Raw genomic sequence first — 26,212 nt, forward strand, 5'->3', positions numbered from 1 at the left:
AACAGCGGCCCCCGCTGGACGCTCGCCATAGAGCCTGCGCGAAAACACCTCTAAATCAACAAGGCGGACGCCTAACGTGGACGGAGGGAGGATGTGTCCTGGGGACCATTAATGACATGCGCAACTGGGGAGTGCGTTTTTAAAACGCCCCCCTGTGGCTGTATATTTTATTACAACACCAAACGGTTTGTGTTACATGCGGAGGATTCCTTAAATGAGTATGCAGCTGATGTGCCAAAAAGTTGCAAAACCTTACCAAGCAGCTGGTGTTCATAGCAAGCCTCACCAGACAGTTTCAGTCCATATCGGATGTACAAGATGGAGTTAAGGCTCTGGAAGGACATCCGATTTCTAAGTTTGCAATGATTGGAATTATGTATTTTAGTGCATTGATTTGTTTTAGACAAAGAAAAATGTACATTTACTGCTTTTTCGTAGAGGCATCGCTCATGCGCGACTCATCTGGAATTTGGACACGTAGGGGTGAACATCTCTTGGGCTACGTCCACACGTACACGGGTATTTTTTAAAATATACTTCCACACGTAAACGGCGTTTTCGGTCACAGAAAACGGAGATTTTTTAAAAAGTCCCGCTGGCGTTTAGGCGTGGACGAGGAAAACTGAGAAAAAGCAGCGTCAAAGGTGTGCGCCTTTTTTGACGTCACACTGTGCACCACGTTATTGTTTCGGTAAAATGAATTTCTACAATGGCGGACTTAGACAAAATACTGTTAATTTTACTCTCTGTAGTGTTTAAATGCTTACATATACACACACAGTTACTGTCCCTCCACAGTAACTGCTTCTATGCGCCATCTTTGTTTATTCTTTTCCACCCAGGCGTCTAGACTTCTGATTGGCCAACATTTCTACACGTTTAGGAATATATTGTTTAGGAATATATACAGACGTGGACAAAATTGTTGGTACCCTTCGGTCAATGAAAGAAAAACTCACAATGGTCACAGAAATAACTTTAATCTGACAAAAGTAATAATAAATAAAAATTCTATAAATCTTAACCAATGAAAGTCAGACATTGCTTTTCAACCATGCTTCAACTGAATTATTTAAAAAATAAATGCATGAAACAGGCCTGGACAAAAATGATGGTACCCACAACTTAATATTTTGTTGCACAACCTTTTGAGGCAATCACTGCAATCAAACGATTCCTGTAACTGTCAATGAGACTTCCGCACCTCTCAGCAGGTATTTTGGCCCACTCCTCATGAGCAAACTGCTCCAGGAACTGATCAGCACTGACTGCCTTTCATCTAATAAGTGGACTAAATGACATATGGCTGGCCGGATGCTTTTAAACCGCAGTGTTTCATGGGAAGCGCAGTTTTACAGTCTAACAGGTTGAGCAGACTGAATCCAAGCAGCTTGAACTTACATTACAAAAGTAACCCAAATTTTATATTAATGTTTTTAACCTCAACCTAATAGTCCTAAAATGACTTGAAATGGGGGGGGGGACTGAAACTGGAAAAACAAAACTGCTAAATATGTTTCATCACTAAAAACTGTCGCCATTATTATCTGCCTCTGCACTAAACTCACTAGGTTTAGATTGAAAACTCTGGCTATCCTTTTTATCCCTTACATAAAATTACCCACACACAGTGTTGTATATTCATTGAATTTTTGCAGAATATATTATACAAAGTGAGCTCTGTCAGTATAATAGAATCTACTGGATTATCACTAAAGCACAGCTCAACTGGCATTGGTAGCACAAAGTGCCATCAGTATCCATCACATGCTTTTCTTTGACATCTCTTTTGCTGTATTAACTTTTATTGATATTGCAGTGTAAGGATACTTTTACTCTGGTTTTGCTACTTGATTGCTTTCTGTTAGTTAATCTGGATCTAACTGCTTTATTAAAATAAATTCTAAAGATTTCCACCTGGTTCTCCCGTATGATAATATATATTTCTATTATTACATCTATTAAAACCATGATGCTAAGCTAAATTCAAATCCCACATAATTTTAGAGTTTGTGCAACATCTGTACTGCAGTCTGTCAATGTGAAAAAGTTCATGGTCACAAACTTCATTTAAATCTTCACGTGTGTAGTTAAAATAAACAACTCTGAACAGTAAGTATGTATCAAATTTATTCTCAAATACACAAGCAAAGGTGGCAATATGAAATCAAGCAATGTGACACTATAAATGTCACCTTTCTCAAATGTTGACTCTTCATTTAGCACCTTAATAGTTAGTTGGGTTATACATGATTTATATAGTCACACATAGAAAAAGGAACGGGTGAATAATGCGAGTCAGTAACATAAAAATAAGCATGGAGAGCTGGGGCATTTGGATCACAGTTACTGAGGATATACACTGCATGCAGGTAAAAGTACCGCTGTGGACGTCTAGTGCCACGAGTACCATCAAGCCTCTACAGCCTGACACCAAAAAACGCCCCCACCCCGCATTCTTCACAACAAGAGTTATCTCATGACTAGGCCTAGACAGTGATTACTAAACACAAGTTCTTCTGACATTTTTGGACCTTTCTTTCTTTTCACATTACAGTTTGCTGGTCTGCAGAGTTGCATATACACAAGAGTAATAGATATATACAGAGGGGCTCACTGTCAAACAATGCTGAAACAAAAGATGCTTGCTGTACCTGGAGTGTGAAAATGTAAATAATGGAAAGGCACTTGACTTGCTCCTGTGCAGCCAATGAATCTGGCCCAAGTGCCTGAGTGTGTCTGGCGCCCTCTAGTGCCAAACTGTGGTCTCAGTTGTTTCTGGATGGGCAGCTCAGAGGCAAGTGGCTGAACTGGAAGGGGCTTCCCATGATAAAATATTAAGTGAGTGTTTGAAGGAGTGTAATGATCAAATGCTAAATATTGTACATTTTTCTGTAGGAGGGAAACAATAACCTCCTGGGTTAAGGCCTGAAAAATAAAAACAGGCTGTGCTCTCTAGTGGATTTGAAGAAGAGAAGCTAAACTTTCTACATAGATGAATTGAGATTTGTCCTATCGTTGTTCTCACTTTAAAACCCTGTTCGACCAAATTTAGTGTCAAGCGCCCCGACTCCAACAGGCACACACGAGTTCAATAAGCTACCATCAGATCCTCGTCGACACAAGTGGGAACACGAACTTCACATGAACGGACACCAAACACAAGGAAGAAAAAAAAAACAACTACATGACGTCCACGAAGAACTCGCTGGGGTTTCCCATGGCCAGGTGGAACGACTGCCGTGATGCAGTGAGCTCTGGGGGTACGGAGCCTAGGTCACGAGTGGGCGGAGCACCGGGCGGTCCTCCAGGAGTGGAGGAAGGAGGTGGAGGTAACGCGGGGTGCATGGGAGCTGCCGCCATCGGCTGCGTGTGCTGAAGGCCGTGGGCGGTTGCCATGGCCGGGTGTGGATGCTGGGGTACCATCATCACCATCATGGGGTTGTACGGCAGGATTCCCGGCGGGTAGGGAGACATGTGGGGTGGTTGGGGTATGCGGTGATGATGCGAGCGCTGGGAGGATGCGTGGCTGTGCTCGCTGGGGGCAGCTGAACCGTGGCCGCGCCTCAGACTGCTGCGCGTCGAGTACTCAGACTCGCTGCCGCTGCCGGAGCGCGAGTCGGCCCCGCCGCCTTCTCCACCACCACCGGACGGGGATTTCTCCCCTCCGCCCACAGTGCTACCAGGGCCTTTACTGCTGCGACGCCGCTCGCCCTCGCTTCTCGTCGAGCCGCTGCTCCGGCTCCCTGCAACGACACGAGAGAGAAAACTGTTTGATAACAAGTCAAACAAATCTGAGCTCTGATGACACTGCTTAGCTGATTTACCAATTTTACTAAAATTCTTTACACTTTTCTGTGAAGTCTTTCTTGTGTACTTTCACAGCATTTTCCACACAGCTGACTGCTGCCCCCCCGGTGGAGCTGGGTTAGAACAACTTAGTTGCACTGGATTGTGTGATAGCTCAGACAGAACAGTAAAGATGCACCTCAGGACACACATGGGACAAAGACACATTAGCAAACTTAAGCTGCCTTTGTTAACAGTTTTATTTATAGAAAAACTGAATTAAAAGTGTTCATAGGAGGTGGTTAATTTATGATGTTACTTATTACTGTGATCTAAATTTACTACTCTTGCATTGAAGTTGTGTCCTAGCAGCAGGCGTTTGACCCATTGGCCTTAACACTTTGCATATGACTGGGTAATTCAACAAATTTACAGCCACCAGACTGTGCTGTTTATGATTTTAAACAAATATTTCAAAAAAATGCATCATTTTCTTTTGTATTTGATTAAAGTGAAGATTAACGACTGAGTGAGCTGAAGCATTCTAGACTCTGGCAATGGCTGGTTGCAAACTCCTGTGTGCAGATGTCTTCAACCTTTAACTCTACATATGCAACTATCCTCTCTGCTTTGCACAACAGGAATTGCTGCTCATTTTGATTTTTCACTTTTTAAATAGCTAAATTTTGAATCACAGATGCCTTGAACGCTCTCCAGAGTCTCTGGTGTAGCGGTGAACACCTTCATCTTACACGTGAAAGATAAAATGTGTCGTCTGAGATCAGGAGGAGGCAGAATCCCAGTCTAAGGGGTAGTGTACTTTTTTTAATTTTTGGAAATGCAGGGTTTCTCACGCATGAAGGCACTTTTGGCTCACACAAAGGAGGTTTAGGCCAAAAGTAGTAAAATGTTTTATTAAAAGCCCGTCATTTACTCAGCTTCAGACATTTTTATTCATTAAAAGGGCAGAAAATAATATAATGCAGACTTATTGCCTTAGTGGACATGGATCAGGGATGTACCGTCATCCTCAAACAGCCCATCTGAGCCAAGAAAAACCCTGAAATGGGAGAAATTGAGCAATAGGCTCATATGTCCTGTTTTATTTTATTTTCTAATATTATATCCATGATTAATAACCCTGTGTGCAGTCATCCAGACCCACAGGATATATTATACACAATGTCAGAGCACACTATGTAGCTTTGTCATTAAAGCTATGGTAAATGTAAATGGCCTGTATTTGTATAGCGCTTTACTAGTCCCTAAGGACCCCAAAGCGCTTTACACATCCAGTCATCCACCCATTCACGCACACATTCACACACTGGTGATGGCAAGCTACATTGTAGCCACAGCCACCCTGGGGCGCACTGACAGAGGCGAGGTTGCCGGACACTGGCGCCACCGGGCCCTCTGACCACCACCAGTAGGCAACGGGTGAAGTGTCTTGCCCAAGGACACAACGACCGAGACTGTCCAAGCCGGGGCTCGAACCGGCAATCTTCCGATTACAAGGCGAACTCCCAACTCTTGAGCCACGATCGCCCCACGAAGCTAAACTTCTTGAGTAATATTTTGGAGTAGCCCTTCAAACAGGAAGAGTTTGCTCACAGCAGTCTCACCTACAGCATCTCACTCTAAAAATAAATACTGGATAAAAGAACATTTCTCTCTGCTTACCTTCGCTGTGCTGGCTGCCAGTGCTGCCCGGGGCGTAGCTGTAACTGGTAAGCTCATGGTACGGAGGCGGCTGGCTGGAGAAGGGATGTGTTGGGTATGGCTGATAGGGGAAGGTGTGCATCATGGGCCACGGGGAAGCCCCAGGGAGCGGCAAGGGGGCCAGGGTGTCCTGGTCCGAGGCGCCGCTGGAACCGTCGTTGTCATTCAGAGACAGATTGGCCATATCTGTGTGGGAGACACGAGGGAGAGGGTGAACAATGGTGCAAAAATGTTCCCTTAAGTTTTACAGCTAACAGAGAATAATTTTTAGGTTTGCATGATCAATGGCTTCAAATATCAACCTCTGACGTGAAAAAATCTTTTCTTGTACCAAACCCGAAAAAAATGACTAGATCTGAACCTGTAATATGCTGCAGCTTGTGGACAATCATTGGTCTTCTTTCCTGAGATTTCATTTTAGCGATGGCAGGACATTAAAGAATCCTTTGATAACTATGACGTCAAATGTCTAACCCCTTCTACAACCGGTGCGTCCACCAGTGCCCACGTGCAAAAATGTGATTAAGGATAAAAATTCAGCAGTCTGATGTGTTGCTCAGTGTTTGATGTCAGGGTTTTGCAGCCACTCACAGTTCTCACAGTCGCTCAAGTCTCCGAATACGTAGTAGCACTGTTCGGAGAATGTGATCTTATTGACCGTGTGACGAATGAAGCCGGCCTTCAGCAGGTTGCTGGCGTATTTCCTGGCTTCACGGCGGTCCTGAAATCCCTCGATGTGGTGAAACAACCACTCAACTACGTCTGAACCTGATGAGGGGTGCAGAGAAATCATTCTAATCATCATTAAGAAACATTTTGTCCCATAGATGCCAGGTTTTCATAATAAAATTCAATGAATCATGAAATACAGTGCAGAGGTTTGACTGATCTTTTAAAATAAACTAGCAAAACAAAAACACACACTAGGCTCAGTGCGTGCTCATATAAAATATATGTTTCACAGACTCTTTTTCTAAACAACATAATCCCTGTGAGCGCCCCTACTACAATCAGAAAACGTATTAAATTATAATGATCAACATTAGAACATCTTATTATAATGAACATACCATACATATATCTGCATGTACCTTCTTCCCTACTGTGCAAAACTTTGCACGAGCATTGTCACACACACCTTTTTTTAAACAATCATAATAAATCCCAGTTCATGTTTCATGTTCATGCGCTGTGAATGCTTTTGTTTTAAGTGTCACGTTCGTCATGTGGCTTAACAGTCACTAAAATTTGTACCCGTGAAGGAATTTTGTTCAAAACACCAGTAAATACAGAAGGAAAAATTAGAAAATGAGTGCTGCAGGCCGGTAAATATAACAGTAAAAGCCAACATTGTTACAAAAAAGGGACCCGAGATTAATGGTTCGGTGCAACGATTCATCGAGTCATGTAAACGGGAGCATTTCACCCGCATTTGTGACTAAAAACAGACCCGCAATAGAAACATATTTAGGTGCAGAGTGTGAATAAAAAGTTTAACTTTAGGTCACTGCTGCAGTGATGATGACGCTGCCACAGTTTAATGTGGAGCCGGAGCAAAGAGGGGCTGCTGTTATTAAACAATAACAATTATTAAACAACATTAATTAATAAATGGTAAAAATGGTAAATGGCCTGTATTTATATAGCGCTTTTCTGGTCCCTAAGGACCCCAAAGCGCTTTACATATCCAGTCATTCACACACTGGTGATGGCAAGCTACGTTGTAGCCACAGCCACCCTGGGGCGCACTCACAGAGGCGAGGCTGCCGGACACTGGCGCCACCGGGCCCTCTGACCACCACCAGTAGGCAACGGGTGAAGTGTCTTGCCCAAGGACACAACGACCAAGACTGTCCGAGCCAGGGCTCGAACCGGTAACCTTCCGATTACAAGGCGAACTCCCAACTCTTGAGCCACGATCGCCCTAACTCTTTTGTTAGGGTGATCGTAACTACTCTTTTGACAGATGTATATGGTTAAACTTTAAAACTCTGCAGTTTCTAAAATGGAAAACAATGAGCAGTTGATCCATAATAAGACAAAAATGTTTCCCATCTAATTACTCTATTAATCAATTGACTAATCAATAGATTACTCGATGTTTAAAATAATCGATAGGTAAATCCAAATTTGAATTTTTTAATTCAAGTTGTCAATATGTGTGGAGGATTTTAGAATTCAGGTTATGTGTTCAGCCGTAGTTACCACGGTGATTGAACTAGATAAAGACACTAACTCATTAATCTTGCTTGTCTCCCTCTGGAGGCCACATCAATATGAAAACAACAGATGTTTTCATATCTGCTGTTGTTCCAGCAGACAGTTTGAGAAACGGCAGATTGAGTTTGTGAAAAGAAAAAAAAAATTGTACTTTAAATGCAGCACTGTAACAGCTGCAGTGAAGAGCAACAAAAGCAACACCACCATCAAATGTACCACACCACACAGCTGGCTGGGTGTGGTTATACATTTTATTCCTAATACACTTCCTTATATTTAACTTCCCCGTGTCTGTAACCTCACTGCTTGCATTCTGTTTGAGAGTTTGTTTTAAAGTGAAGGGTTCCCAGTGCTGTATGCAGACCACTGAGTCATGCATTTATGTGGAGAAATTGAAACATCAACACCGCTGGGCTTACTTCTGGCTTACCTCTAAAGTAGCCGAGTGGAAATCTAACCAAGCGATTATTTATAAATCAAATATCTTTAAGAGGAATTTAGCAGGAAAACGACAAGCTCAAAAACTATCCAGGTGAAATGAACACCTCTGACTGAAAAACCTGCCTGACGCCTGAGGTGTGCCTGTGAGCTGCTGTGTTAGAGTACATTAAGAAGTTAGGGGGAAAGTAATAAAATCAGAGACTGAATATAACGCCAAATTTTCATTTCAAAAAGCACAAAGTAGACAAACACGTAGTAATTATCCCTTGTGATTCAGCTGCATGCAATTCCAATTTAACACATGTTTTCATTCAAAACAGGCATTCACGTTTGTACTTGAGGGGTTTTTCCTCCCACAAGTCACACGGTTTTAATTCTGTGAACATAATGCCTGCCCTGTAAAGTCCTGTGAGCCACAAAAAGTTCATGGAACGAGTGCAGTCTCTCTTGCCTCGTTTTCCCCTTTTTGTCTTACCGAGGAAAGCGTTGGGGATGGTGATTTTAAGCCACATGCGGTCCCGGACTTCCAAACCCGACTCTGGTGAGGCCATGGCTTTGGCGACTGATGCCATGTCAGAGTGCAGTGATAAGTTAAAGTCATCAAAACCTGGAGAGGGATAAAAGAGTGTTTAAGGAAAATCTCAGGAGGGAAAAAAATGCAAGAAAGCATGACAGATGAAAACAGAACGGGGCCAAAAACAAGAAAGCAAGGAGTGGAACTTGAAAGAGATCAAAAGCAGGAAAGCAGCAGACGTCATTTATCACATAACAGCCGCGACAAAAGCAGAAAGACAGATGTGAAAAACGACTCCTGTGCCAGTGTTGGTAGGAGACAAAGACGGACACAGACTGAAGAAGGGGAAAGAGATACTTTAGAATAATGAACAGCATTCAGACTGAATATCACGAGTCTGGATATGAAACTAGACAACTAGACATGAAGGACAGTTTTATGAAAATAATACACAGCCATGAAAAGGCTGAGAGCAAAGGGGATATTATAAAGGAGCAAATATATAGTAAGGTGATCGCGGAGAATGCAAAGACTCTTACGTTCAGTCTCGGTGACGGAGGACGAGGACGTGATGGTGCTGAGGGAGGAACTGCCTGGGTAGGGAGGGTAAGCCCCGGTCATGGCCACGGAGTGACTGACCCATGCTGCAGGGTCAATGGGTCGGACCGGCTCATCTGCAGGATGAGGAAAACAATTAGGAAACATTTACTGACACAAACATGGATCCGCGTGTTCTGTGTCTGAGGCAGAGCTGTACGTACTGCGAGGCAGAGTGAAGTAGCCCTGAGGAGACGGGTCCCAGCACTTTGCCACTGTGAGGATGATGGGCCTGGAAAAGAGTACGCAAACATCACGACTACGGTCAGATCACATCGTCCATGCTAATACTGGGGTGAAGATTTACCCGATACAAAAATGTCACATGGCAACAACAAGACAAGCCATGTCTGAGAGTGAGAGCTGGGTGTCAGCCTCCAATGATCATTTATTAATAAAACAAAACAAAAAAAGAAAGATACTTCTACAACCTCCCAAAGCACAGTGCTTTGCAAAGAAAACTGAAGGTGGAGAGAACGAACATGTTTCATCACTTGAGGAAAAAACACAACACTGACTACTACTAGACTACGAAGAAGGAGATACTAGCAGTGATGTGCGATTTAAACAAATCTCCACACAGCGTCACTGGAGCACTCACTAGCTACACGTCAAAAGACAAGAAGAGCAAATGATGGATCGAAGTTACTGAAACAGGGGTTTAGGAAGCTGGATTAAAGCTCAACCCAAGATACAACATCAAAGAAGGACAAGAAGGAAAATCCCCTTTATTTAGTTATACTTCTAAATGCTGCTGCCTTAAAGCTGCAAGCATCAATAAAATGCTGTTCAGTAAATTTTTCCTATATTCTCAGAAATATAATTATAGAAAACCTTCTTGAAATATCATGAGATAATTTTGAGGCTATACCACCCACCCCTGATAACAACAAAAGCGTACTACCTGTTGACGAGACAAAACCTGAAACATTTGATATCATCTAAAAAGCCAAATAAACAAAACAAAACAAAACAAAAAAAAAACCATACCCCGGCTTGTGTACAATCTCCCTCAGGACCCGCACTGCATCGTCGTTACTCATATTTTCAAAATTGATGTCATTCACCTAGGAGGAGAGGGGATAATGAGGCATAAGAAAAAGGTTTATTTAGACTAATAAGTAGAGATGAATTATTTATTGATGCTGATGATGAAGAATAACAACCAACTGTTTAGGTAGCTGATTAATCAAAGTCATTTCAACAGAAAAATGTCAGTAATTTCCCTGTTCTAGCTTCTTGATCAGAATAAAAAAATAAAATAAAAAAAATCAGTTGCAGTCATACGTGTAAATACTTCCTTTGTTTAGTTTTAGAGAAAAACAGATGTGTTCATGTAGACAAGGAATGAATTACAACTGAAGTGAACAAGCACTGATCTGGACTGGATCACCCATAAGAAAAGCTCCTGAAATGAAACCCAGAAGATCTCAAAACCAAACAACCACACTGGTATTTCCTGGATAAACCAGCTGTCTGAGCAGTAATTTAAAAAACAAAATAAAACAACACATCATCATTTATATAGGATTAAGCCATCATTCCTCCTCACCTGCAGCAGCATGTCACCAGGTTCAATGCGTCCATCAGCAGCCACAGCTCCTCCCTTCATGATGGAGCCAATGTAGATGCCTCCATCCCCCCTTTCGTTGCTCTGACCCACTATGCTGATACCCAGGAAGTTGTACTTCTCTGTACGGTTGAGGAATCACAATAGTGTTAAGACGAGGTGAACATTAGGTCAGAAAAATGAATCTGAGATATGAGTTTAAAGGTTCATGAGGTGCATGAGGAGAGTACAGACCCATGTTTAGAGTGACGGTGATGATGTTCAGAGACATTGTGGAATCTGTAACACTACTGAAGGAGGAGGCCTGGAGCAGGAAATGACAACATTACACTACAGACACTGACATGACCAAAATATTTAATCTGTTTGCACAAAGTGAATTGTGTGCACACACCCTCTCCAGACGTGGGGGACGCTGTTTCCTCCGTCGACGATGTCGCTTAAGAAGCCTCGAGGCTGTGCTCTGCTCTGTGGCACTGCTGAACCTGTTCAACAAAAGGTGAAAGGTCAAGAGAGAGAAAAATCTCATAAACCTTTAACAGGCTTGCCTCTTAAGGAGGTCAACACAAATTTAAGGGACAGCTTCTCTCTCATTAGCCCGTTTCATCACCTGTGGGATACATACGACATTTATCAGACTGAGTTCCTTAGTAGACGGAAAAATCTTTACCCATAATGCTCATCTCTTTCTCACCTGCTCATCGTGTCATCGTCCTCGGAGTCGCAGAAGCTGGTCGTTTCTAACTCGCTGCTCATCACCGTGCTAGAGCTCTCGTATCCTGCCAGGTGGCGCTCCAGACGACTCTGGCCGTTCACACGAGGGCCTGGGATGCCGCACGAGAGTCCCCAAAGACAACAGGGAAAATAATCAACATGAATTTTCATGTTTGTGCAAGTCAGGGTTTCCCTATAGATCCCAAACATTCCTCACTCCTCAGCAACTCTCTGATTATATCAACTTGTATTGAGTGTCTGGGAGATACAGACGTGCCAAATCTTGATAGGAGGCAGTATTAAAAGGATTGTTTTCGTGTGCACGAGTGTCTCACCGTGTTGTTCCATGCTCTCTCTGTGCCGAGGCCTCTCTCTCCTGAAAGAAACTACAGACTCCGTTTCAGTCTGGTCGTCCAAAGTCTCCACGCTGCCTGTTGCATTGGGACTGTAAAAATAAGCACAATTACAGATGGAATTAGAGCGCGACTGGATTTCAACACTGGATTTGCAGTAATCAGTGTTTACAACATAAAAGGCATTTCTAACTACATACATATTTTATGTTATGCATGTCTGCAATTATAGTAGGCTAGAAAGTACATGCCCTTCCTTAAATTACCCGTTCTTTTAATGCAGTACTGCCTGCTGTTGTATACGAATATCTATGCTTTATTTTTTCGTCCTAATTTCTAACAGCTTCCTCTGAATGAAAATGGGCTTAACTGAATCTGACACATCATACAAGTATTTATATTATTTATTAATTATCATACAAATAAAGAAAGAAAATAAGTGCCAATTTGCTGTTTAAAGAATTGTAATATTTTCAGGGTAGGACATTTTAACAGTCAAAAGGAAAGACTGCCAGCGCTTCTGGTGGAAAAACGTCAAAAGAGGCCTTTTTTGTAAATGATCTCATTGCCATGTTTGCAGACATTTTGCTGTTATCTCCCAAGAGACATCCTTATCAGTAATAAACTAGAATCAGCTAACATCAGTCCATCCATTTCTTTCGTCAAACTATAGACTACTCTTCAGTTCAAGGGAACTAATCACTCTTTTCCTTATTTTCTGTCATATATACAGAACAATTACATATATATATTACCCTATTTAAAAACAACTTGGTAATTGTCCAAATAAGTGTCCTGAGAAGGACTTTGGGTGAAATCAGGAGATGGACCAAGGCCCAGTATAGGATCCTTAGATGCTGTCAGACTACGCTGGCAGTCTAAGAATACAACTATAGTGTTGAACATACGTACAACCGTTCCCTTTTAAATACCAAATCAACATTTTAATACAAACATTTAGCATTATATGCTTAATGTTGCTTACATTAAAGTTGTTGGTCAGGTACGTGTCACTTTAATGAGGCCTTGGACATGACATCTGCTATGTATTACATTGTCTCTTATTGCAGTGAAGGTTACAGAACAGCACAATCTCTTTGCTGGTCCAGTATTAGCACATTTTCCTACAATGATCAAAAAGTTTAAGACACATGAAGACACAAAGCACAGCATGGTCACTGTGCATTAGAGCTACTGTAATTTTATCGACATCACATAGTAAGCTTTTCATTTTTGTCTACCACTCACATGGATTTCTTCATTTTTGTAAGCTGTGTGTACATCAACACAACCACAATCAGACTGAATGATAATTAGTTTGCTTTTAAGATTCAAACCCACTGTCCACACTATAAAAACTTAAAAGCACAACTAACACTGGATTCATGAGACCCATAATTAAATGGCTGGTTAAGCATTTCGCAGTTTGATTGTTTTTTTAACAAACAAAAAAAAGAACTGTCCCCAAAAATCAGTTTCTCATTGCTTAATGGTGTTATATCTACACTGATAATACATCTGGAATAAGTTCATAAAGGATCAGCATCCAGTAACCTGGAAACCACCCAGTCATAAAAACAGCTGGTTACACTGAACCTTTTCTTTAGTATCAGAGACCCTTTCATTTGAAGATTATCACATATGAGCAGTAAGGTGTTGCTGTAGCTCCAAACATATTATGGAAACAAATAACTAATTTACTTTTTCTTCCTTATTTCCTTACTAATGACTCAGCAGTGTGCAGAAATACTTGGTTTTTTATAAAGATAAAGGATGGAAAACTATAGTTATAACTATAGTTTTCAGTAATGTTGGATTGGTCATATCAATATCAATATTAAATTACATGAAAGGCAGCAAACATCAATGTATATCTAAGCTGGCGAAGCTGATTAGATTCACTCACTGAATTCTACCTTTTTGATTAGCTTTATACTGCCCAGGCGTTAGAAATCATCCCTACAGCTCTTGAATCATCTGTTTATATCCTGTTGAGTTCAATTGGCTCGATCCACAAAGAACAGTGAATATCAGAGTAGCAGTTCATCACAGCTGACCTGTGATTTATGTAAAATAAAGCGAAAATCTGCTGGATATCCCAATACAAAACAGTATGCAACCGCTTCTGATTTTTTGGCCCACACTGATACACACTTTTGCTACACCTGATCTTACAGGTTGCCCACCTGTGAAGTCCCACTTTAACCCTCTTTGTACATGTGTGTACAAGGAGTATTCAAAAACAAAAGAAAAGCTGTACTATATAACATAATACAAATAAATAATAAATAGTCATTTTAACATTCATACCGATTTCTTGCTTTTTAAAAAGCTGTCCTAATCACACACGTGAGTGTGTGTGCGCGTGCATGTTTTTGTTTGTTTGTCTGTTTTAAAAAATGAAATGACTACATGTAAGATGAGATGTCATTCTTGCTCTAAAGACTTGTATTAGCTTGATAGTTTTTAAGTATATTCACTTCTTCGTTTTGCTTTTTCAGCTCAAAACTAATGTTTTTGGTAGCAGGTTCTGGTAAACCCAGCGTTGAATACCTGCCCAGGAACTGACAGCAAACAAAGTGAGAAACCAGTTGGTTCACTGCTATTAGCAGATATTTCCAAAACAGCGTTAAACAAGAATAATCACTGGGAAACTGTTTGTTGACACATTTGTCATATTAACTTAATGTGATGTTACAGTTTTCTGCAGTAACCCCAACTATCCAAACCAACTAGCCCACATTTCATAACATTTCAAAGCACACTGGAATGGAAGTTCTTGAATATGGCAAAAACATACTCAAACTGTGTGAGGGAACACTTCAATCAGATCTGTCTACTCAGGGATTGAAAGCTTTTCCTTGTGTCAATAACAAGGGCGGTCCCAGCTAAGATCAGTTTCAAATGAGCTCACATATTCGTGCATAAACCTGATACTCTGAGAGTGTGAGATATTCAGGTAAATATACAGCTCCTGATTAAAACTATAGGAGCAGCACAGGTGTGTGTTGCAAATCTTCAAGTACAATGGGTGAAAAGTGGTGGATCATCCCAAACCTACATGAGATCAGCTTGTTAATGACCTGAAGACAGTTGGGATCACAGTCGCTAAGAACAACACTGGTAACACACTAGAGCACAATGAAACGAAATCCTGCAGTGCACACAAGATCCCCCTGTTCAAGACACATACGCAAGCCCACAAAGTTTAACATAAACATCTAAATGATTCAGAGATGGTTCTGGAGAAAGTGCTGTGGTCAAATCTAGCTCTTTGACATCATCTCAACCAACTGTGTTTGAAAGGAGCAAAATGTTGAGTATGACCCAAAAAGCACATCCCTGCAGTTCAGGAGTTGGAACCATTATTGGGGCCGTTTTTCTGCTAAGGGGACAGGATAACTTCACCGCATTGAGGGGTCAATGAACAAGACGTAATATACAATCGTGGATGAGAACCTCCTTCTCTCAGCCAGAACACTGAAAACGGGTCATGGATGGGAGTTCTAGCATGACCAAAATACCATCAAGGCAACAAAGGAGCAGCTAAAGATGAAGCAGGAAATCATGAAGTGGCCTAGCCAGTCATCAAACCTCAGACTTATACAAACTCTGTGGAGGGAGCTGAAGTTTTGAGTTGCCATGGGGCAGCTAAGAAAGGATTTAAAGATTTGTGCAAACCTGGTGACCAACTACAAGAAACATCTTACAGCTGTGCTTGCCAACAAGGGTTTCTCCACCAAGTACTAAGTTGTGTTTTACTTGTTGATCAAACACTAATTTCATGACAGTGACATGCAAATCAGTTTAAAACTTTTATGCAAAGTGTTTTTTTCAGGATTTTTCATTGATGTTCTGTCTCTCTCCATTAAACTAAAACTACCATTAAAATTTGAAACTGTTCATTTCCTAGTAAGTGAGCAAGCTTACAAACTTCAGCAGGGGATCAAATAATCATTTCCCTCACTTTAAATACACAGTAAATGATTCACGTGTGTGTGTGTGTGTGTGTGTGTGTGTGTGTGTGTGTGTGTGTGTTTTTTGCTTACTGGAAAGATGGTGGTCTGGAGTCCCCGATGCCCCCGGTCCTCTCTGCAGGTGGGGGTGGAAGGGGTGGCGGAGGGGGCAAAGGCTGGGTAGTTGTTTCCACAGGGGGGACCACCGCCACTGGAGGCTCTGCAGCTGGAGTGTCTGAAGATACCAACTGATATATAAAAGGAAGAAAAATAAAAGAGATTTAGAGACAACACAAAAAAAATAAAGAGAGGAAAGAATCTGAGGTAAAGGTCGAGGGAAGCAGGATGGAAAGTATTAGGGAAAAAGTAGCCAAGTATGTGGAGTGGTGAGAAACTGGCACAAAGTAAGAGAGGGCAGAGAGACGAGAGGGTGAAAAAAAAGAAGAGGAATGAAAGGAGGAGAAGGAAGGAGGTGGAGGGCAGAGGGAGGAAAAACGGGTACGATGTCAATTACTTTGACACACAAACACTGTACTCTTTTCAGACGAAAGTCTCAAGGGCAAACTGAAATTCTATACTACACTTAACCTGTCTCTCTTCATTATACAACAAAAGTGTCCACACACACACATACAAGGGGAGAGAGAGGTATCACACATCAACAATTAGGATAAATGGCATATAGCTTCCAATTACATGGACCATAGAAACACAGAGAGCGGTGTCCAGGCCTTCTTACATCACTGCAGAGCCCACACATAACGTTTCTTATTATAAACTTCATATGAGCTCCAGAGTTTGGGAAGTTTGGTGCATTCAGTGACTTCATATAAACATGCTTTGTATTTCCTGTCAAAATAACTCAACCAAATGTCCACAAGCATGTGCACAGAGACGTTTGCCCACTTTATCCAGTCACTCCCTGCTTTTTGCTCTCCATTAATGGCTACGTAACTGTGAGACACTCATCTTCTGGGATCCCTTCATCCATCTCTCTGTGCAGATCGCATATCAGTCCCTCTGGTGTCTGAGCTTTGTTCTCCCTCTCTTTGAGTTCTTATGCACTTAACAGATGCTCCAGCCCCTGTCCTTCTTATCTGGGCCAAGTCTCAGTGTTTTGTCTCCTTTTAAATGCAACCCGCAGGGTGGAGTACAACAACTGGGTCTTCTACAAGAGAAATGGAAAGTATGAAAGCTGTACCTGGCAACTCGCTGTGCTATAGCTGCTAACAAGCCACGCTGCGTGCAGCTCGGCTCGAGTATCAGTTAACACAATCAGAGAAACATTTGCTTCCTTCGTGAATTTGTTTGGCAAACTTAAAAACGCTTTTCGCTCTTGACATGCTCATTTAAATGTTCGCATATGTTAAATTCCGTGCGGCTACAGAATTTTAACTTGACTTTCTCGCCTAATACTGTTCTATGTGTTTGCACATGGCCAAGTCATGCATTGCTGCATGTAAACAACTGTGATGCATGCTTTCCTGCTAATATAGCCGCCTAAATCGGGGGTCCAGTTGTTCCAAAATAGCTCAGCTTAACAATGCAGTCACATTGTAGGATATCAATGTGTCGACAGAGTGAAAATTTTATGTTGCTGGTCAACATTTTAGCTGTGAGTTGACTAAAAACATATAAGACACATTTAAAATGAATTTAAGACCATTTAAATCTTTTAAGGCAGTTTATTAGCAAATACGCATTTAAGATAAAAGCTTTATAAGGACTTGCAGCCACCCCGTCCAGATTTGACAATTACTCTGGCAAGGAAAACAATGAACTATCTTTTTAGTGAGAGCATATCCAGTTTAATATAGCATCTTGTTTATAGTATTGAGTTTTTGCTGATATTGATGTAAATGTGTAAATTTAATAACAGGCATTTAGTTTGTGCTTTAACAATAAGGACCTCCAAGTCTGAGGTCACGGTTCTCAGCTGGAAAGGGGTGGAATGCCCCAAGTGGGGTAATTTAAAGGGTCTTGTTCATTGAGTTGTGAGGTGAGAGTGGAGCATGAGACTGACATACTGGTGTGGTGTCAGCAGTGATGCTATATCAGTCTGTTGTGTTGAAGTACAAGCTGAGCTTGAAAGCAAAGCCGCTGATCTTCCAGTCGATCTACGTTCCTACTCTGACCTATGGCCCTGAGCTGTGGGTATACACTGAAACTACGAGATGGCAGATACAAGCAGAAGGAAGTGAGCTTCCTCCAAAGGGTGGCTTGGCTCAGCCTTAAAGATAGAGCGTGACTGTTAAGGAGGCACTCAAACTACAGCTCCTAATACTCCACATGGAAAGGATCCAGTTGAGATGGTTCGGGCATCTGACTAGAATACCTCCTGGATGCTTCTTGGTGAAGTGTTTTGGGCATGTGTTAGTGGGAGCAGGCCCCGGATTAGACCGAGGCCTGGAACTGCCTGGGTTGTCCCCCTTGAAAGAGCTAAAGGAAACCGTCAGGGAGATGGGGAAGTCTGGGCATTTCAGCTTAGACTACTGTCCCACAACCTGGACCCAGATAAGAGGCAGAAGGTGGATGGAAGGATGGATGGATTTTATTTTTCAGTGAAAGGTGGTTACCATGTTATTACATCTAAAACCAACTGAATGAAAATCAGCAACACCTCTTATAATAAAAAACCCCCTAAACATTACAACTGTTATGACTGTGGGATTTTAACGAAATCAAAGAAAACTGCTGTGTTAAATTTTATATGAGATTCATCGCATAAACTGGTTAAGCTGTTTCTAATTTTGTAAACTTTCAATTTACACAAATAGCAGAAGAAACAACACTAAAACCCCTATGGATATAAAGCAGTTAAGAGCATTATCTCTACTGTCCTCAGTGTTAAAACACATAACTGGGAAAAAATGGTACAAAAAGGACACCTCGCAAGCTGCATGGAAACATAACTATGATATGGAAAATATTTGTAAGGACCCTCTCTCAGAAAAATGGAAAAAGTGCATCAGACTTACTGCAAACAAGGACATCATGTCTGTCTCCAGGTTAAAATGTGCATACTTTCATTTGACAAATCTCTTTAAAATTTTTAAAAGGGAAACAAAATGTCATGCAAAGAAAAGGTAGGTTCAAGGCGCTCAGTGTAAGAAAATTCTCGAGTGACAAAAGATTTATTGAAGTCTGAGAGTAACAGTCTAGCAAAACTACCAGTGACTCAGGCTGTTGATAAAGCTCCAAGAACATTTTTCCCATACATCTGCTGAGTCTGCTCCCTCCTGTTTTACCTGGGTGGACAGTTACTCTGGTTCAGTTTTTTTCCTGTTCCAAGTTTCCAAACATTTCACCAAAGAGCAAGCCAGGACCAGATGTGCAAACTCTCTGATGACATGTAATTGTGCAAAGTTAATGACTAAAAATCTGAAATCTAATTACTTCATTTTACTGCTGCTGGTTAGACAAGACTGTTGGTCTGAGGGAGGTCTGAAGGAAGACAGGAAAAAGAAGAGGTGGTTTTTGCAAACACCCTCTGGCTAAACATGATGTAGGCTTATTCTTGAGATTAAAGTTAAGTCTTGACATTTTCAGACAAGCCTCAAGAGGAAATGATGGAAAAAGAAAGGTTAGCAGGCAAATCTGTATAGCTTCCACTCCTGCTTTAAAAAGAAAATAAACAGCAAGTTTATCATATCTTACCCATGACACCACTCTGCCGTTGAAACATGGCAACTTGGCACTGTCGTCTGAAATCTCTTCCTTCACCACCCTGAAGAACAGAGACACACAGGGAGATTCAGTAGGTTTGAACTGTTCTGGTTTTCTGACATCATGATAAGTGTGATCTGTATGGTACACTGCAGTGGAGAAAAGAGGGCTGAAAATGACATTAAGTCATAAATGGAAAAAGTGAAAGTGTGGAGGGGAATTAAACAGTTTACATTACCGACACATTACATGAAATATATGAGCCCGTGACAACAACACAGCTGCACCAAATCAAAGTGCCAGGGTTAATTCAAAACCCATCTGGGTAAATCATCAGCTTACAGCCACATCAATGCAGCTGCAGTAGATCACACTCATATTAAAACTGATTTCACTGAAAAACTGTAAATCCACATTAAAAGGATGGCTGGGAGGAGGATCGCATTCAGCCGAACCTGAGGAACATTTTCTAAAGAAAAAAAAAAAGATAATGAGTTTAAAGGCTTTTTTTTTTTTTTGATGGGTGACTACATAGGCCAGTCGGATTAATCGCTATGAACAGTAAAGGCAATGGAGATAAAAAGGGGTTCATTCATGGTTGAATAGAACCTCTCTGGGAGGTACAAAAATTTCCTTTATACAAGAAAAACTTGGTTTAAGGATAAAACAATTTGCCTGTTTTTTATTATAATAGGGAATTGATTGTGTAACACATCCAAGTATCTCACCAACACTACCAAACTAGGGGCTGCCAACAAACACCCCTGAAGTGTAACAACAGCAGAGGAAAGAAGCTAGTGTGACCCAGTTGAGTCTCAAAAATGTCTCTAAAATGAAATGAAACAAGGGCACAGAAATTGTGTTAAAAATGTGTTGGATTCAGTCAGCAGAGGTAGAGGAAACCTTGCCTAGGACTGGCTTTTTTTTAGCATTTGTAGTCACACACCAGGGCTTATCTAATTGTTGGGGTTCTCTCTATAACAATGTACCATCTTAATCCTGCAATAACCCTGCAAGCAACTTTGCGCGACTGCTGTTGTGAGCTGGGACTATATAACTAAACCTGAACTGAATTATACTGGCTCCTTACTGAATAGGCTATTAGGGGAGGATGATCTTTGCAGTAAAGCTGATGAGCTTCTGGTACTTCCTCTGGCACAAATCCATCACTTTTCTTGTCATTTCTGACTATAGTATTAACAAAATTGCAATTATTCTTTAAGTGTGAATCCAACTTGCACAGTCTTGGCGAGGTGTTGATTGTGCAGTCATTTTGCAAATATCTTAGTTGTACACAAAGGAGAGCCAAAACGGTCAGTCTCCTTCCTGACCTCAGATTCCTTGAATGTATATCAAGTTGATCTAAATGTAATTTTGCAGTATTGTAAGAGGTTTAAATGAATATTAAAGCAACAATTAACTAATTTAGCTTCAGTTAGCCCCCATTAAAAGTAAACTCCACACTAATATAAGTACAAGCTTATCACTGGGATCCTGCTTCTAATCTTATTTCCAAAATACCACCCAAGTCATGGAGCCATGAATCAGCACACTAACAACAAACATCACAAATGTGCTTCACAGACACTGAGGAATTTCTTCTTTTACCACAATGAGCTAAAACACATTGAGCCTACTTGCGAATTACACAACCCGGTCAACTAAATCTGCATGCAAAGCCATTACAGATAACAGCAGCTACTTAACATTAATAGCCAACATGGTCTAAATTCTTTAAAGACAACACATCCGTCTGGCAGTTTTCCCCTCCTCCATCTAAGACTTCCATGTTTACAGAGAGGCAAACACTTGGCTTCAGCTACAGTAGTTCCAAGAGACCGAGCTGGGCGTAAGTGCTACATAGAGGACACTTGGCTGTTCAAGCGCCTCCAAAAGTCTCCTTTTTCCAGCTTCACATGCCAACGTACCTCCTCTTAAGTGTGTGAGACTTGGTCAGGCTCCACTGGGCTTTTGTAAGCAGCTGTTGAGAGCTGGTTTTGTGGGTGCGTGCTAGCATACGGCCAGATTGTAGTGGGCACTATTGAGGATCTGCTGCAGGTTTTGAGAGACCTGTCTATGTGGCTACTGACGTAGCAAACAATCTTTTTTTTCCCTATCCATTACACTTTTTCAGCACTATAAATCTGCACCTAGACGGCAGACGGACAGATGCACAAAGTGTCTGCAGAGATTAAGACTGTCGTCATTCCTCTGTCCCCCAAACAAACAAGAGACCACAGTCGAAAGTCATTTCACACACATACTGAAATGCCTCGAATACAATGCATAAACAACTCTGAAATATGCAGAGTCCTGTTGGATTAACTTAAGCTTTTCCCTGCCGACTACCATTCTTCAAGTCCCTTGCTACCCTTAAATTCCTCACTCTCAACACGGCATTGCTGTTCTAACAATTAATCTTACTCAAACAGCTCCCTGATCCCTTCTCAGCGCACATGTATACAGCAGAATATCCAGTGACTCTAAGTGAACACCACCCTGTTCTTTCTCTCCCTTTCTTCTCCCCATAGACACCCCAGACACCCAGCAAATGGCCCCTGTCCAGGTCCAGGTTCCCAGCACCAGCCCTGGCCTGCTCTGCTCCACGGAGCTCCCCCTCTGCCACACACACAGATCTCCTCGACAGCTGGCCTCGACCCAGGACAAATGAAAACACACACTATTACACACTCCTCTCCTGGTTAGGAGAGAGAAGGGGGAAGAGAGGGGGAGAAAAAGTCCCTGCTTTGATTGGACAGCTGACTCAGAGCTATGTTTGAAATTTTTCATCTGAACTCAGTTGGAGATATTCAAATGAGAGAGCGTGATGCCAGACAGTGCAATTTAACTTAAAGACAGGCCATACAGTCTTTGAGAGTTTCCAGAGGGTGGCTTGTTTAAGACGTTTAACATTTAGTGCTCACACACAAGCACACGGGGTCTAAACATAATCATGTGTTGCCCAGTTACACAGGGACAAGCTCTTAATCTGACAGCTAACTTACAAAGTCTAGTAAAGATAAAATAATAAACCGAGACGCTGATTGAAAAGCTCTCTAATTATCTTACTGTGCGCATGACAGCTGCAGACACACCCACACACACTGTTTGGGACATTAGACTAAAACTAATACAACAGACCTCCAAAAAGTCTGGAAAGTTTATAATGTTCACTTTTTGTAAAAGTTTCAAACTTCATGTTGGTAGCGTCAGTTTGTGGTGCTTTTGAAAGGAAATTCAATAGAAAATAAACAGTCAGTGAGCAGAGTATCAAGTCATTCCCTTTTTCCACATAACATGTTTTCTTCATGTTACATGTTATAAACAGTAAGTGATTATATTGGTATATATGGAAGATATTTGAAAGTGTCACCTTAATGGTGAAGTCTCTTTTTCTTGTAGTTATTTGACCTTTTTAATTGATTTTTATTTCAATCTTGTGTATTTTTATTATTTAGTTCCAATGTACACCACTTTGTGTTAGTTGTGGTTCTTCTAAACTGCTTTATAAAAAAAGATGCTATAGTATGGTATGCTTAGGTGATGGATCCCAAATCCTAAATATGGGTTTCAAATACATAGGCCAAACATGGCCATCACTGTGTACGTACTAGTGACAGACAACTTCTCTACAAACCTATGCCATAACCTGCCACACATCTCCCTAGAAATCTAAGTACACATCGTCGTCTGTGCAGCTCCTACGGGTATAAATGCAGACAACAGTGCTTGGCACTTGCTTGGGCTCTACATAACTAGATTTGGTGCAGAAGCAGAATTCAGACTTTTAAATCTGAGGGACAGTGCTCACTCATACAGCAGCAGGTTGTCAAACACAATAAAGGCCCACCCTAATGCTGTGTTAGAGATTTGTACGAAAGTCCAGATTTCCAAGTTCTCAGCTGGAATGTTTAACTGGAACGTACCCCTCAACTTGAATTTCCTACTCAGTAAAACGAAGCAGTCCCAGAAACCCTGAGTTAACTATCCAAAATGGTACTGGTAATGATAAAGAGTATAAAAACTACAACTTCTGTGCATTTGTTACTCACTGAATAAGCCATACGCAGAGCACAGGTCAGGCTCCATCCAGGAATGTGCTGCAGCATTGTTTTTAAGTGCAGAAAAACAAACAGTATACTGCATTACTAGTGCTACACCACCGGCTCTACCTTAATAAAAAGCAAAACAAATCCTGTTTTTCCTCACTTTTACAACGTTCCCACTAAACACTCTAATTCTGGAGTGACATCACTTTGTTCACTTCTATGCAAGCGGACTTCTTTTCACAACCAGAAGAGTCGCCCCCTACTGTTTATTACAAGGTACTTCCACATTAGCTTCACTTTTCAGAACTGAAAATCATGCCCATCCATCCAAAAACTATCCATCTTCTATATACTGTCTAGGCTTAACGCTATAATGCAAACAGCTCGACTACATTAGGTAAACTGCAACTTCCAATTTTTTTATTCTTTTTTTGGGGGGTGGGGTGTACAGGCACTGGTTAGACCAGATGTACAGTCTTTTTAAACAGATCTCTTATTGATGTTGCTGCTGTTGACAGCTAATAGTTGCCCACCAGCTTTGTCAAAGCCCAGTGAAAGGCCAAAAAATCTACCTCATCTCCGGGTTGATATTAGGGCTGGCTTGGCACAGGCTCCCCTGGTGCCATCCAAACGGAGTAAAAGAGACAAACAGCCCAGACCAAGTCTTCATCCAAGACTACAATGTATTTAACAAAAACCCTAAGGGTCTCTCGCTGTGTGAATAAACCACAAACATGCATTCCTCTGCGCGAAAACACACAGCAAGATTAAATTGACAGAGGCGAGGAGACGGCTCTTTCTAAGGAAGTTTAGGTTTTGTGTGTCTGTGTGTGTGAGGAAGTGGGGGACTGAAAGGATGGCTGGCAGGCCAAAGTGTTAAAGAGGGGAGACAAAACCCGAAAGAAAGAAAAGGCGAGGATTTCAGCAGATGATGGACTGAAGGAGGGAGGGAGGCATACGGATTAGGGCAAAGAAAAGCAGCAGGGACAGGGAATGCCTCCCATTGTAATGATGATGTTTTCTGAGAAATGTCCCAGCCGACACAGCTACCTCTGGTATTTGGATATTCATCACCACTCATTATAACTTTCTGATTAAGGCCGGGCTTGGTTGACTGGGGGCCAGACAGGCTGGCTTCATGCATGTTCACCCTCCCTCGAACCATAAGTTACCCCCGAGCCCCCAGCGACAAATATACCACAACTGCTCAGAAGATGGGATTGAGTGAGTCTTAGAGATACAAACAGCATTTTCTCCCAAAACTATGCACGCACGTTAGCTCTAGGAAGTCAGCACTCCTCCGATCAGAAAATCCAAGCACAACAAAAGGGGGGCTGCTTTCCAAACTTTCTGTACCTACATTCACGTTTGCATGATGGATCTCCTTATTTTGCAAGCAAAGCTCACAGCTCTCCTTCTACTAGAGACAGAGAGAGGGGAAGGAAAGAAATCACTGCAGCTCACCCGAAGTCTTGGTCCATAGACTTGAAGAAGAACTTGTAGTTTGGCTTGTTCAGGACCTGTTTAAAATCCAGCAAAGTGATATTTTCGGCAGCGATGGGAATCTTCACCAAATACGGGGTCTCCTCCTCGTCGATATGATAAATTATTTTGGTTTCCGCCATTTCTACGTTTGCGGTTTCTTTTTTTTTTTCTTCTTTTCCTGCCGACCTGGAAGTTTCCGAAAGAAACACACACACACCGTGAGGCGAGGTAGCGATAACTTTGTGGGGCAGTTAGCTGGCGGCGGAGCTAGCTTAGGTGGCTAACGAGACGGCAGAGGTGAAACGATGAGGGCCACCGAGATTTTCGGTCCGAGCCGGAGGACGTAGGGAGGAAAAACCCTGCTCGAAAGCTCGACTTCCCTGGAGTAAAAACTCGCATTCCCACTGCTACCGAGAGGCGAGGAAAAAAATACGGGAAAGCTACATTCACACGACCTAACTCCCAACAACTTTTCCCCCAACAAAAACATACAGGGGAGGGGGGGTCTGAAAACTTTTCACCACTTGTTGCGAGCCAACGCGGCGTGTGACGTAAAGACGTACCCCCTTCTTTTTTTACGTACCCTTCCCAACCAGACCCCCCCGACCCTGTAGTATTTGTATTCTTACATATATAAATAAAGCGTCTCTAATGGTATTTTATACTATATATTTACAGCCTGTTCACGTTCATATATTTTTCTGAATATTTCTTTTAATATATATATTTTTTTAGTCTAACATTTTAAATAATGAGCTTTTATTTCCATCAGTTTGTTAAATAGTATGGAGCATTAAACTTCAAGACTGTAAATGGTAAATGGACTTGTGCTTAAATAGCGCCTATCTACTCAGTTTAAACACTCAAAAGGCTTTCTTACTGCAAGCCTTCATTCACCCAGTCACACACATTCATAAAGTGCTTTTATATGTCCCTAAGCACCATTTTCTCTAACATTAACATGGATGCAAAAGGGTAACCTTGACACTTGAACTGGTGGTTTTGTGCCAGAAAGTGATTTCCCATGTTTCTGTGTGTTTTTGTGTCTAAAATCGTTATTTAAGTTGGTAAATAGACTATAGTGAACTGGGTTTATGAAAGGGTTATATATAAAATTAAGAAATTACCTATTTTTC

General features: G+C 41.6%; 1 protein-coding gene across 1 annotated transcript; it reads right to left on the reverse strand.

Annotated features, from left to right (window-relative positions):
- Positions 1–2,112: 2,112 nt before the first annotated feature.
- Positions 2,113–25,216, reverse strand: dvl2 (dishevelled segment polarity protein 2). Its single transcript, XM_003458869.5, has 15 exons — positions 25,056–25,216; positions 19,534–19,603; positions 15,970–16,124; positions 11,903–12,012; positions 11,548–11,677; positions 11,248–11,338; positions 11,088–11,157; positions 10,836–10,975; positions 10,274–10,350; positions 9,448–9,515; positions 9,226–9,360; positions 8,648–8,779; positions 6,103–6,279; positions 5,473–5,697; positions 2,113–3,746 (listed from the first exon to the last, which is right to left on the reverse strand). Exons 1-15 carry the CDS (start codon positions 25,214–25,216, stop codon positions 3,184–3,186), a joined length of 2,304 nt encoding a protein of 767 aa, XP_003458917.1. The 3' UTR covers positions 2,113–3,183.
- Between the last annotated feature and the right edge of the window lie 996 nt (positions 25,217–26,212).

The sequence above is a fragment of the Oreochromis niloticus genome, linkage group LG3 (assembly GCF_001858045.2).
Source record: "Oreochromis niloticus isolate F11D_XX linkage group LG3, O_niloticus_UMD_NMBU, whole genome shotgun sequence".
NCBI lineage: Eukaryota > Metazoa > Chordata > Actinopteri > Cichliformes > Cichlidae > Oreochromis > Oreochromis niloticus.

Bases quoted from the DNA above. Each gene is read 5' to 3' on its own strand.
- dvl2 (XM_003458869.5), bottom strand. From the start codon at position 25,216: ATGGCGGAAACCAAAATAATTTATCATATCGACGAGGAGGAGACCCCG. The intron at 11,678-11,902 runs GTGAGACACTCG...GCGGCATCCCAG, and splicing joins AGAGAGCATGGAACAACACG to GCCCTCGTGTGAACGGCCAG. The intron at 8,780-9,225 runs GTAAGAGTCTTT...ATCCCTCTCCAG, and splicing joins CTCCGTCACCGAGACTGAAC to GTTTTGATGACTTTAACTTA.